The 13,877-nt window shown below is 43.6% G+C and overlaps 1 protein-coding gene and 1 long non-coding RNA gene across 2 annotated transcripts; one reads left to right on the forward strand and one right to left on the reverse strand.

Moving 5' to 3' along the window:
- Window positions 1-521: 521 nt before the first annotated feature.
- ISOC1 (isochorismatase domain containing 1) lies at window positions 522-11,034 on the reverse strand. Its single transcript, XM_079995766.1, has 5 exons — window positions 10,453-11,034; window positions 5,726-5,845; window positions 5,378-5,581; window positions 4,917-5,033; window positions 522-1,917 (listed from the first exon to the last, which is right to left on the reverse strand). The coding sequence occupies exons 1-5, from the start codon at window positions 10,906-10,908 to the stop codon at window positions 1,771-1,773; spliced, it is 1,044 nt and encodes a 347-aa protein (XP_079851892.1). The 5' UTR covers window positions 10,909-11,034; the 3' UTR covers window positions 522-1,770.
- On the forward strand, window positions 1,926-4,241 carry LOC307226914. Its single transcript, XR_013843691.1, has 2 exons — window positions 1,926-2,514; window positions 2,906-4,241. It is a non-coding gene; the product is annotated as an uncharacterized lncRNA (long non-coding RNA).
- Window positions 11,035-13,877: the final 2,843 nt, after the last annotated feature.

The raw sequence follows: 13,877 nt of genomic DNA on the forward strand, positions 1-13,877 counted from the left end.
GGCAAAAATGTGATTTGGCATAGGTGTCTGTTGTTTGGTTGGATGGAATATAAACTCCTGCAGGTCATGAGCACTATATCTAGGGCATACCTAACAATAAATTGCATCAGTGATTGATTTGAACTAGACAATCAAATCTTTGTCTACAAATATGTCTGGTATATGGTGTAATATGTTAAGATGTGTTTTCAGTTTGGTTCGAATGTTGTTGGGCTGTTTCTGCTCTTTGACAGCTGTTCCTTTATACTTTACCCTGCTTGAAAGCACTAATAATAAGACATTAAAAAGTAGGTCACTAATGTGGGGCAGTGATTTCTTCAACTCTTTCGTCTTTTGTCTCCAGTCACATCTTGTGCCTGTTCTAAACTGTGACAAGTTGTTTTCGCTTTGTTTTGTTTTGCAGAAAATGAAAAACAAATTGCTTTCATCCACATGCTTCCCTCCACAGATAGAACGAGACTTTTGAAAACACAATTAAAGGAAGTGTAGAATGAAGACTGAAGTTTTATATCACAACAAGACACAGTAAACATCTGCATTTATTTGAACATACCACGATCATTTTAAGAGTCAATGTTTGTGGGAAATTTAATAATTTTCCATCAATACATGGTTTTTGTTTTTTTAAAAAAAACACATCAGTATTAGTACTGTCATATTGCAAAATATATTCCTATAAAGCCACAAACATACTTGATACAAATCCTAGAACAATTTGAACTCGGTTCTAACATGAATTAATTGGCCTGTATTAAGGGCACTGTTATTCAAATTTACTTCCAGCTATAAAATTATAGATGTCTTTTTCAAAATATACTATTACACCAGACTCCTTTTAAAGCCTATTTAGCATCCATATTGCAGAATACTGCATAAAACTGAAGAAGCTGATTCCCCCCACCCCAAAGCTTGCTTGAACTAATGCAGAAGCCAGATGGAGTTCATTAAATCTAGGCATACAGGGATTAAAAATAAATCCCCCAACGCATCCAGAAAAAAAAGTTATTTTAGTACTTGGAAATGAAGAGTTTGAGCATCTTACTTTGAACTGTCTACAAGTGAATTAACGTCACTCACTTCAGTGTCATCTGTCACTCACTTACTCCCATTAACAAGCTGACAGAATTGCTCTTTATTTTAAAGTGAACATCAACCCGCAGACTTTTTTTTCCAGTTAGAAAGGACTTTGTAACACCATTTAGTAATAAAGTCTTGGATAATCAAGAATCAGCTTTGCTAAGTTACCTTCTAAAGTCCTACATCTATATTGCCTGTTCCCTTAGCTTGTTCTTCTGACTATAAAGCACCATTCCCCCCCACCCAAAGAATATATATATCTATCTCATTTTATTTAAAATATGATTCTATTTGTAGAATGGCAAAACGTTATGTATCACATTTATCTATGTCACTGTATTATTAGTACAAAAAGTAAAACAATTCCAAAGTACATTTGCACAATCGAGGTTTCACAAAAATATGCACTTTTCTGAACTGTGTTACAATCAGTGGGTACAGTAGAGACAAACAGGCACCTCTGTTTTAAAAGTTTGTTTGACAACAAAAATGATCCTATGGTACCCAGAGCCTTGGGATGACTGTGACTAACAGAATACACTCGCACCTGAACAGCGTAACCAAACAAATTCTGCTAAGGCAAGCACAATTACATCGATTTGCAGGTGATGTGAGTGTGTGTGTGTGTACGCGAGTGAGAAAGTTTACATCTTTGACTCTCCGTTACCAATGGTCTTTCAAGAACGTCGTCTTTTACACTTTGGAGAGGAGCCCAGACTCTGGAGCACTTGCCTTAATGAGGTTCTGGATTTCTTTGAATTTGGGGTGGTCTTTGTCGGCTATTAGCTGAAGCAATATAGCTTCACTAGTGGTAACGATAATCCCGGTGCGAGCTAGACGCTGAAAAAAAAAAGCAAAAGACGACAGCTGGGGTGAGTATATGCTGCGTACCTAGTGAGAAACTTTTCAACCACAATACCACTGCCTCTGCAATTTCTCATCACAGGTGAGGGAGGTCCCAGGTAAGGAGGACTGGCAACTTAAGATGATAGACTATGCAGAACTAGCTGGCCTAGCGCACAGAAGAAGAGAGCAAGAAGAACGTATATTTAAAGAGTGGGAGGAGTGGGGAATTTTTTGCCGAGTATATGGAAAACCATTGCGCACAGCTGGAAACACTGGCAGCATTAAGGTAAATTCAACAGTGTAACAAATACTTGAGCAATGTAAGATGGGAGAATAAAACGGTTATGGCAAAATATGCAGGAATGGTGGATAAAAGTAAATGGAACCATGGAAGGGAAAGGAGGGAAGTCATCAAAAGTATGGTACTATGCAAGACGCTTTTTCTGAGATGTAAAACTGAAAACTTAATAAAAACTATAATAATAATACAATTTCTCAGCACAATATAGTATGGTTCGTTATTTTAAAACACGAGAAACATCCATTACCATTTGCAGGGGGAAACTTCTGTTCTCTTTCACTGCAATGTAGGTAAAAGGTAAAGGTAAAGGTACCCCTGCCCGTACGGGCCAGTCATGACAGACTCTGGGGTTGTGTGCCCATCTCATTTAAGAGGCCAGGGGCCAGCGCTGTCCGGAGACACTTCCGGGTCACGTGGCCAGCGTGACATCGCTGCTCTGGCCAGAGCCAGAGCCAGAGCCAGAGCCGCACACGGAAACGCCGTTTACCTTCCCGCTGGTAAGCGGTCCCTATTTATCTACTTGCACCCGGAGGTGCTTTCGAACTGCTAGGTTGGCAGGCGCTGGGACCGAGCAGCGGGAGCGCACCCCGCCGCAGGGATTCGAACCGCCGACCTTTCGATCGGCAAGCCCTAGGCGCTGAGGCTTTAACCCACAGCGCCACCTGCGTCCCTGCAATGTAGGTAGGCTGGATTAAAAATCCAAATGGCTAGGACTTTAAATCATTTATATGGAATAGTAATACACAGGGCTTTTTTTTCCTGCCAGAACTCAGTTCCGGCACTTCTCAGGTGGGCGCCATTGCCATTATAAGATAACAAGGGAGGCATTCCTGACGAGTTCTGGCACCTCTTTTTCTAGCAAAAGGGCACTGGTAATACAAAATTACCTATGTCCTTGGTGAAATTAAACAGGATTTAACAGCAGGAGGTCATATTCCATGTAACATATTAAATTTGACAGATCCTTATTAGAGGAATACCTATTTCCCTGATATCAATTTATTTTTGTCCTGTAATGCTTATTAGACAATCAAGATATTTTAGCTGCTGGTGGGAGAAAAATATGCATAATATATTAAAGAATTCTCGATGGAAACACTGGGATCAGATGCACACCTTTGCCAATGAAAAATAAGATTTGATAGGTTTGTCAAATGGCTGTATTTGTGGTAAAGAAGTGGGTGAGAAATTATACAAAAAATGCCTAGTTTCTAGAGAGATGCTATGCTACTCTGGAACAGCAAAAGAAAGCCTTGTGGTATCTTAAAAACTAACGTTATTTATTATTACAGCATAATCTTTCATGGCTCAATCAGATGTGATACCTGGATACTCCTAACTCTTAAACATTCCAAATATCAACACAAAAACACACACAAGGAACAAGCAAAAATGAGGAAGCAGTAAATAATGCTTTCATTCAGAAAATGAGGCAGTAATTAAAAGAACAAAGAAACTTGCAAATGCAAACTTCAAAAATGTTTGGTCCAGGTGACATTTAAAACAAATAATGACACAAAGTCAAAGTTGGGAATTATCTTCTTTGAATATGCCCGGTTTACAAGGCCATAAGAAATCGTCCTAAATCCCCTATAAGAACATGACTGTTGTCCAGTATGTATTAGAAAAGTTGAGGGCAAATCGCTTTGCACTGAGAATTAGGCAGAAACATTTGCCATCACATATGAAAATTGCTCTCTGCAAGCAGGAGGATAAGAAATAAGTATTACTTAGTGTAGACTTATTTAAAATTAATGGACATAACTTAGTCATGTGGTCAGGAGAGCAATGCTTATGATGGAGAAACAACAACTTCCTCATTGAAAGAAAAGTTAGGGTGGGAAAGTCTGGCCTTTTGTTTTTTGTATAGCTGGACAGCTCAGTTCTAATAGTAAGATGGTTAAACAACATGTCTTAATAACATTTAGTTCCAATGATTTTTATTACAGCAGTTGAATGTTTTGTACCCAAACAAAAAATCATAGAAGTATTTATTAATACTTTATGACATCAGTCCCACTGAGTAACCCACTGAAAACAGCAGAATTACTTCTTGTTAACTGTGCATAGGATTGTACTCTAGGGATGATACAATGAAGAATCAGAGAGGGTTGATTATTTTAATGCTAGATAAAATCAGAGGATAAGTCAGTTGTGGTACAGAAAGGAATTTTTATAGTAACACTATTAGATCGGCAGTCGAGACAGAAAGTCTGGAAAAACACATCTATTATAACCCAACCATCCTGCTATGGTAGAATTCCCTAAATCAAAAACCATTCTTGATTGGCATACTGACCGACTTCCCCTCACAAACTTCCAAAAACAATTTCTTATTTTCTCCATTGTTGGTCCGGTCTTAATATTAAAGCTTAGTAGTTAAAAACAGTAGTGTACAAAACGATCAGCCAAAAGCTTAGATAAATAAAAGAGGCTTTACATGTTTTATGAATTCAGATAAAGAGGGCAACTCCTAGATATCCCCAAACTGCATGACTTGGACAAAATAAGCAAGACATATGGATCTTATCGGATTTTCTACCATTTTTGGTTACAATATGGTTCCCACTTCTCTTCCATGTAGTATGAATCCTAAAGTCTTTTTGATAGGTTATGCCCGTCTTTTTGACGGGTTATGCCCGTCTTGTAACAATTAAAGAGATCAATCTAATACACATCTCAAAGTAGTTACCTCTAGGGCAAACATTCTGTCCATCATACTTCTTGAAGATGTTGCATCGGCCACAATATGAACTTCGAGACCTCTGCCTACCAATTCCAGAGCTGTCTGTTGGATGCAGACATGAGTCTTGGAGAAAAACAAAAATTAACTTCATCAACCATCACATAGACAGAATATCAACGACTTCAGGACAAGCTAGCTGCTTGTGTATTTGTTTTCCACACAGTTAGACAAAATGTTCCGAATATAAGTGTATATAAGTTCAGCAAGCTGTATTTACAGATAGCATGTAACCTATTTGTTCTATTATGGAATAACTTACTGGTTTTCATACAGCTGTTCGTCTCTATGTATATAAATATTTTATAGGATTATTGCCTTGACACTAATAAATACGAAAACGTCACTTTTATCTAAATAATAATACTTCTGCAAAAAGTCTATAGGCAAGTTATGAATGCAGTACTTACTTCTACCCCAAATAAAACAACACTGCGAACTCCAGGGATCTCTGCTATTGCAGACTCAACTTCAGGCAATACCATAGAAAACTTTGTTTTTGGTAAGACAAGTTTAGCTGCAGTTAAATCTATTTCTTGCACTGTGCTTCCAAGACCTTTAGGATACTGTTCCGTTACAATAACTGGGATTCCTAAAATTCGTGCACCTTGAAGCTGCAAATGGAAAAAGCCCACACAAGAATTAAACTTTTATTTAAGCAATAAAGTAGTCCATAACAATAAAAACTATACAGCAGCAGCAGCAGCTGATAACATTAGAAACCAGGTATGTTATACTAAGAAACCAAGTAAACTTACTAATCGTTGGCCTACGCTGATGATATCTCCAAAATACTTGATAGCAGGTCTAAATCTCTCTTGCATATCACAACAGAAAAACACAGTGCTTGAAGGTGTGAGATTGCCCAATGTAGTTAACTGAAATAAAGGAAAAATCAGAAATCACGGTCAAACAAGTCCTATTTGAGGGGAAGTATTTTACATTGGCTAGAAGCCAAATACCCACTTTAGGTGAGCCCAAAGGGCTAGGTGTGTCCAGCAGGATATTGGACTTTTTTTTCTTTGAACAGCATGCGCCCATGTCATATAGTCAACTCACAAATCCTCCGTTTCAAAACCAAGATGTAACAGCAAGAGGAAAAAGAAAAATCAAAAGCTCCTTCAAGTGTGTTGAACTGGTTACACAATTCTTTGGATCCCAGTCATTATCTGCTGCAATAGCTCTGGCATGCAGTCTTCCAGCACCTGAAGACATGTGCAATCCAAACACATTTCAAGATAAAGGTAACAGGCATCGACAGAGATTTGTAAATACAGCAACACCGAACATGACGTATTGCAAATACTTGATAAATTAAAAGCTTAATTTAAAAAACAAATAAGTAAAAAACAGCATTCTAAAGTGAATCACACTAGGTTCTTCCCCTATTATGTGATCCCAACTTCACTATTTACAATCAGACTACTAGCACTGGAAAATTGTTCCCCATTCTAAGGAGCTGTGTCAACCCACCACTTTTGCCCCAGGCAGACTGAACCCTTTCTTAAAGTTGCTCTTTTGAAGTAGCACACAAGAGACACAGACACACACACCCTTCACCATAATGAAAGCCCCACCCCCCAAAAAAAAAATCACAAAAAGTTTAAATGCAAAAAACTGGCACTCGATGCAGAAGGCTTCTCTCCGGAAATCTACAAAACAAGTTTTTCATTTCCCCGAAGCTAGCACAGGACATAGAACTGAAGGAGGGCGGAGATAGCACTCTAAAACCATCTTCACCATCCTTTAAAGCACTGTCAGTCTTTATCCTTACTAATGTCACTCTGAATACGGGAAGAACCCCTGATGACCTTTACTAATACAACCATGTTAACCCCTATGCATAATTCTGCAACTCACACTTTCCAGTATATGTCTATTTAAGGAGAAGGGTTGCAGCTCGGTAGTAGAACTCACATTTTGCGTGTGGAAGGTCAACCTTCAGCAGTTTCTGGAAAGACTCCTGTCTCAAACCCTAGAGATCTACAGCTAGTCAATACCCAACCAGGTAAACCAATTGTCCGAGTCGGTGTAAAGACAGCTTCTTTTGTTTCTAAAACATAGGATGGAATCCAGGAAGCTGTGAGCAATATTCTGCTCATGAAATGGGGCTTTCCCAGCTATTCCATCTCACTGCAGTCCCTTGCACCTTCCCAGGGGCTGCAGCTAGAAGAAATCAAAACTCACCTCCCTTATGTTAGTGGAAGTGGCTCTCTGGACTGCACTCGTAATTTTTCAACAGTGTGAGTAACTACTTGGGAATTATTTTATGTCCGTGATAAGAACACGTAAAGTTGCTTAAAAGATGAAAGTTTAAGCTGGAGCTGACTCACCATCATTAAATGCAGTGTGGCTTAACTTTGTAACATCCTTCCAAGAACCCTTTTTGTGCACACTGGCACAGTTCGTACATCACATTTAACTAAACTTTAGAAGAAACTATGGTTTGACATAGACATAAGACAGCATCTTAAAAAGTAGAGACATCACCTTGCCAACAAAGGTGTGTATAGTAAAAGCTATGATTTTCCCAGTAGTGATGTATGGAAGTGAGAGCTGGACCATAAAGAAGGCTAATCGCCAAATAATTGATGCTTTTGAATTATGATGCTGGAGGAGACTCTTGAAAGTCCCATGGAATACAAGAAGATCAAACCTATCCATTCTGAAGGAAATCAGCCCTGAGTGCTCACTGGAAGGACAGATCCTGAAGCTGAGGCTCCAATACTTTGGCCACCTCATGAGAAGAGAAGACTCTCTGGAAAAGACCCTGATGTTGGGAAAGATGGAGGGCACAAGGAGAAGGGGACGACAGAGGACAAGATGGCTGGATAGTGTTCTCGAAGCTACCAGCATGAGTTTGACCAAACTGCAGGAGGCAGTGGAAGATGGAAGTGCCTGGCGTGCTCTGGTCCATGGGGTCACGAAGAGTTGGACACGACTAAACAACAACAACAACAACATGGTTTGACATAAATGAGAAGCAAGCTGGTGCCTGCAGCTCAAAGGTTCCCTGGCAGTGCTTCCCCCTGTTCCTATCACACTGTAGACAAAGCAAGCCAGCCTGACTTTTTGCGATGTCAAAACACCAGTTTGTGGCAAACAACCCATAAGCAACAGGCCCAGAACAAACCTTGTGGTTTGTCTGAAGAAAAACAAACTACAAGCCTCAGTTCAAAGGACAAGTCAGACAGAGCAGCAGCCGGAGCACTCAGAACTTGCTTCAAACTATGGTTTTAATGTCTGAACAGGGCTAATGTGTGCTATCAAGGTAAGGACAGCAAACCAAAACAAATGTTTAGCATGGTCTCCTACACTCAGTCTGTTCGGCATCTTTCAATTCAGCCTCCCTTTCATGAGCAGCAACACACTATTGATTGTTACTGGGACTTAAAGCTTGCAGCTGTGACAGGATGAGAATGCCTAAATACTGATCAAAATTGGGTAGGGACAAGTAGAGGAAATGAGCGCTTGCACCTCTATTTTGACCAAATTTGTGGAATAGTTAAGTGCAAGTGATCCGAAGCAATATGTTTAAACTAGTCTGTTTTTTAAATACGGTGTCTGACTCTGCACAAGATCAGGCTGTTATTGTTCCTCAAAACACGTTCCCTAACTGACAAAGAGGCATTACTGAATGTACAGTTTGTACTTGTATGCTGTGGCGGTGGATGAAAGTTCCCTGCATTCTCCTGAGGTTACATGCCCTTACACACTTGCTTTCTGGAGATGTATTCTGCACTCAGCTATGTTTCCAAGTGGATGCTTTGCGTAGATTTTTTATATGACTAGTCTCACATACCTAGTTCAAATTGAATGCATTACCAAATGCCCTTTCCTAAATCTGCAAACTCTTACTTTAATCTTGGACTGAGAATACTTTCCTTGCCAGCTTCAGGATAACATCAGTCCAAAAGAAGGCTCTCCTTCGTATTGCCTTTGAGTCCATTTCTGGCTTTCTGGGGCAGGAGGGCACTTTGTCCCTGGATTATCAGATGGGTGAGGTGAAAGGCACTCCCAATTCTCAGTTGGGGTTAGATGAGAAGCCCTTACCCTCATCAAAATTGAGTAAGCTGAAGTTGAGACGTGTCAGGAAAGTCATGCTCCACCTGCCAACATTATTCTCCTGCCTTCTGGAGGTGGGAAGAATCCGATTTCTCCTCCCATCTTCAGGGGATTTCTTGCTACTCTGGCCAGTAATTTAAATGAGGAGATGGAAGCAAGCCGCACTGAAATCACTGGATGGCATGGTCTTAAAATTAAAAATGCTTTGGACTAGATTACCTGATGGGCTGTGCAATAGAGCCCCCCCTTCACATCTCACCTGAGCCACAAACACCTTACATGGCTCTAGGAGGAAAGCCCTCCTCTCTTTTTTGCCTGTGCTACCCAAGCACATACCAACATTTCTCTGATGAAAATAGGGAAGTCCTATTCCATGATGTTGATGATAATAGTAATTAATATATTTATACCTGCCCATCTGACTGGGTTGCCCCAGCCACTCTGGGCAGCTTCCAACTAATGTATAAACAAACATTAAACATTTTAAAAACTTCCCTATACAAGGCTGCCTTCAGATGTCTTCTAAAGGTTGTCTAGTTACTTATCTCCTTGGCGTGGAGGGGTCACATAACTTCATACCCTCCAACATTTCTCTAATGAAAATAGGGATATCCTACCATACCCGCCAATGAAAATAGGGACGTCCTAAGGAAAAGCGAGACCTTCCGGGATAAAACCAGAAACCAGGATGGCTTCTGTAAATCCGGGACCGTCCCTGGAAAATGGGGACACTTTTAGGGTCTGCAAGCGCCATAGTGGCATTGGCCTACCCTCCAAGGTTGGTGGCAAGGATCACTACAAATGGGCATAGCCAGGATTTCTGTTCTGTGGGGGGACGGGACCTATGCGACGGGTCAGTTAGTTATTTCCAGTGCTTTTTTCTGGGGGGGGGGGTACGCATACCCCTAAACATTTTGTGAATCTAAGATCGGCCTCAACGAGGGGCAGTATTTCAATATCAACAGGAAATGAGAGTACTCCTAAACATTTTTAAAGGGAAAAAGCACTGAGTATTTCTATTGTTTTGATGGGGGGGCAGCTGCCCCCCTCTGCTACGCCCATGTCACTACCCTCTTCAGACCTGCACCTGGCAGCTGTTTGTATAAGAGAAAAGGAATGAGAGAGAGAGAGAGAGAGAGAGAGAGAGAGAGAGAGAGATTTATGCTTTTCTCTCTGGGCAGGAGGCAGACCTGGAGTTTGTCCCGCGTGTTTGGGCGGCAGGGAACCAGCAAGCTGCCAGCCGGGAGAGTTCACCTCCTCCTGCCAACAAGAGAGGATGATGGGGGCGCAGGGATCTCCCCCTTTCCGGGACGGGGAAAGTGAGCTGGGGAGACCCACAAGGCGCCCAACCCACAGCGCCAAGGAACGGGTGTGGGTGCGCAAGGCTCGCCCCCCTGCCGGCTCTCCCCCCAGCGCCCACCTGTATCTGCAGCGGCACCAGGCGCACTTTGCAGCGCTCGCCCACCAGGAAGCCCTTGGGCAGGTCGATGTACTGGCTCCACTCGTCGGAGAAGAGCTGCACCACGAACTTGCGGTGCATGTCCAGCTGGTCGCCGTAGAGGCTCAGGAACTTCTGGATCAGCACCTCGTAGCCCGAGCCGTGCGGCACCGTCGAAGGCCTGGCGAACACCGAGAAGCAGAACAGCACCGGCACCGAGCCGGGAGACGAGCCGGCGGCGGAGCCTTGCACCAAGGGCGGCTGCTGCTGCTGCTGCTCCGCCGCCGCCGCCGCCATGTTCGCGGGCAGCCGCTCCAGTTCCGCGCCTCCGCTGCTCCTCCTCCTGCTGCTGCTGCTGCTGCCGGTGCCGCCTCCCGGCCAGACGGGGCGCGCCGGCGGCTCCCAATCGCGGCTCCTGCTCCTCCTCCTCCTCACCATGGGAGCCAGCCCTGCCTTGGCTCGCCCGGCCGGCCGGCCGGGGCGGAGCGCGCAGGTGGCCGCCGCGCTTCGCTTCCCCTCGAGCCTTCCGCGCCCGCCCTCAGGCCGCGTCCCCGTTATCGCCTCGCCGTCGTCTCCTTCGCCCCCCACGCAATCCACGCGCGTTGTGCTGGCTGGCGCGGAAGGATACGGGCTTGCGCTGTGGAGGGGGGGGAATATGAGGTGGCCAGTGACGGCGCTTAGAGCTCTGGCGGCTGCGGCTGCTGCTGCTGCTGCCTCAGCCGCCTGGCAGTCTGAGGGGAAATTCGGGATGGGGTGGAAATGCCCCTTCCCTCGTTTCCTCTGCTCTTGTGGTTTCCATCTGCTGGCGAATAATTGTACCACCACAAGCAGATGCCAGCACCACCCGCGCCAAAGAGAGGCTGTGCCACTTTGGGGTTTTGGCCAGTCAAGTGTTCTCAACATTTCCCTGATGAAAATAGGAACGCCCTATTCCAGAGGTTTTTGACTTTTGGGGTCCGTGGCTCACCTGCCAGTGCCGGATTTACTTATAAGCTAAACAAGCTATAGCTTAGGGCCCCACTCTCTTGGGGGCTCCAAAAAAAAAAAAAAAAAATTAAAGGAAAGAAAACAACTTTATGTACATTTCCAAAATATAAGATAAAAAACAAATAAAATAAAACCTACATACAGCAACAGTGTTTTGTGTTGTGTAGGTTCCTACGATGGAAGTAATGGGCCCTGCCTGCTCCCTAAAATATCCCTGGTTTGCTCATTTCTGTATATAGGGTGCCTACATTCTGCATGTGCAAATGGGTTTAGATACCTATTAAAGGTAAAGGTACCCCTGCCCGTACGGGCCAGTCTTGACAGACTCTGGGGTTGTGCGCCCATCTCACTTAAGAGGCCAGGGGCCAGCGCTGTCCGCAGACACTTCCGGGTCACGTGGCCAGCGTGACATCGCTGCTCTGGCGAGCCAGAGCCGCACACGGAAACGCCGTTTACCTTCCCGCTGGTAAGCGGTCCCTATTTATCTACTTGCACCCGGAGGTGCTTTCGAACTGCTAGGTTGGCAGGCGCTGGGACCGAGCAGCGGGAGCGCACCCCGCCGCAGGGATTCGAACCGCCGACCTTTCAATCGGCAAGTCCTAGGCGCTGAGGCTTTAACCCACAGCGCCACCTGCGTCCCGCAGAGATACCTATTAGGTCCATAAATTATCATATAGCATATATTCAACACAAAGAACAGGGACAATTTGTTGTTGACAAAGGACAGCTGGATATACAGGGTGACAAAGGGCAGCTGGATATACAGGGTGAACTTGTGGATACAGAGTACACATGTTCCACAGGGCCTCTTTTAAAGGACTCGCCCTGTATAAAGGGCCCCATTACCTTCAGTAGCTTAGGGCCTCATCAAACCTAAATCCAGCCCTGCCCTTGACCAACTGCATTCTTTCTGTGGCACCCCTGTGGGGCAGTTATGCTACCCCTTGCCTACAGAGCAGGTAGCCTCTCGCCCTTTTCCAAACACCCTCCCTTGGGGAGGGTTCCCTCAGCTTCCTCTCCTTGGGAGTCCTCTAGGCAGCCGCTGCCAGCACCCCTGGTCTCTGAGCTGCCCTTCCTGCCCCAAAGAGAGGTGCTGTCTCGCACTGCCCCACAGGGGCCTGGGAAGCACCCCCTGACCAGCCCCCGAGGCACCATTCGCCTGGGGAGCTTGTAGCCAGGGCTGCTGTAATAAACAGCTGTGGAAGCCTTTGGGGAGAGCCTTTAAAGGAGGGAGGGAAGGAAAGAAGGGCAGAGGCGTGACCAAAATTCAAGGCACCCCAGGGCCCACAGCACACTGGTTGAAAACCACTGTCCAGATTCTATTATTATTATTATTATTATTATTATTATTATTATTATTATTACCCTGCCCATCTGACTGGGTTGCCCCAGCTACTCTGGGTGGCTTCCAACATACATAAAACATAATAAAACATTAAACATTAAAACTTCCCTATACAGTTCAGATGTCTTCTAAAGGTTGTCTAGTCACTTAGCTCCCTGGCTTGTGGGCCACATAATTCCATGCTCTTCAACATTTCTCCGATGAAAATAGGGATGTCCTAAGGAAAAGCGGGACATTCTGAGGTCAAATCAGAAACTGGGGTGGCTTCTGTAAATTGGACTATCCCTGGAAAATAGGGACACGGAGAGTCAGAAATACATCAATTTTTTTCAGTGGCCAGCTTAATTACTCAACAAGGCTTATCCTAATGCTGATTGAGTTCATGACTGCAGCCAATAATTTAATGCTGTTATGACAGAAGCTCCTGAAGTGGTCAGCTGTATGAGCTAGTCATTAACCAACTTGAATCAATTCCAGTTCCTTAATTAAAATATGATAGTGTCAATCCTATTTAGCTCATTTGATTTAATCAGTCTTAATTTGCCATGTGTTACTTTTAAAGACTACTGTAGTAATTTAGCATTCAGGATGGCATAGTAATGACCAGCATGTTACAGTTTTATTGTACATCTATTGCAATTCCTAATTGCAAATATAGTGTAATGTATTTTGTTGCTTCCCCCCCCCCCAACTTTTCTAGCTATGATGCTAAAATTTTGGATTGGATGCAATGTATTGTGTCAGTGCAATACAAGTCTGGAATAACTCAAGAAGGGCTTGGTTAAACATAATATACTGCAGAGGCAGTCTAGGGCTGTGGCAATATGAAGTATAATCCAATCCATGCTAACCAGCCCAGGTTAGCACTTATGCAGTGCTATTTTCACAAGGGATCTTTAACTCAGGATCAACTTACCTGGAGCTAATAACCAATGTCTCATACATCACACAAGATTGGCACCTCCCATGTTCTCTGGGCACAGCTTTCCACAAAACAGAAATAAATGTGGGATACAGGATGTTGAACAAGATGAATCCTTTGTCTGTTCCATCAGGATTCATGTTTTTTATTTTG

This window comes from Podarcis cretensis (genome assembly GCF_951804945.1).
Source record: "Podarcis cretensis genome assembly, chromosome: 11".
NCBI lineage: Eukaryota > Metazoa > Chordata > Lepidosauria > Squamata > Lacertidae > Podarcis > Podarcis cretensis.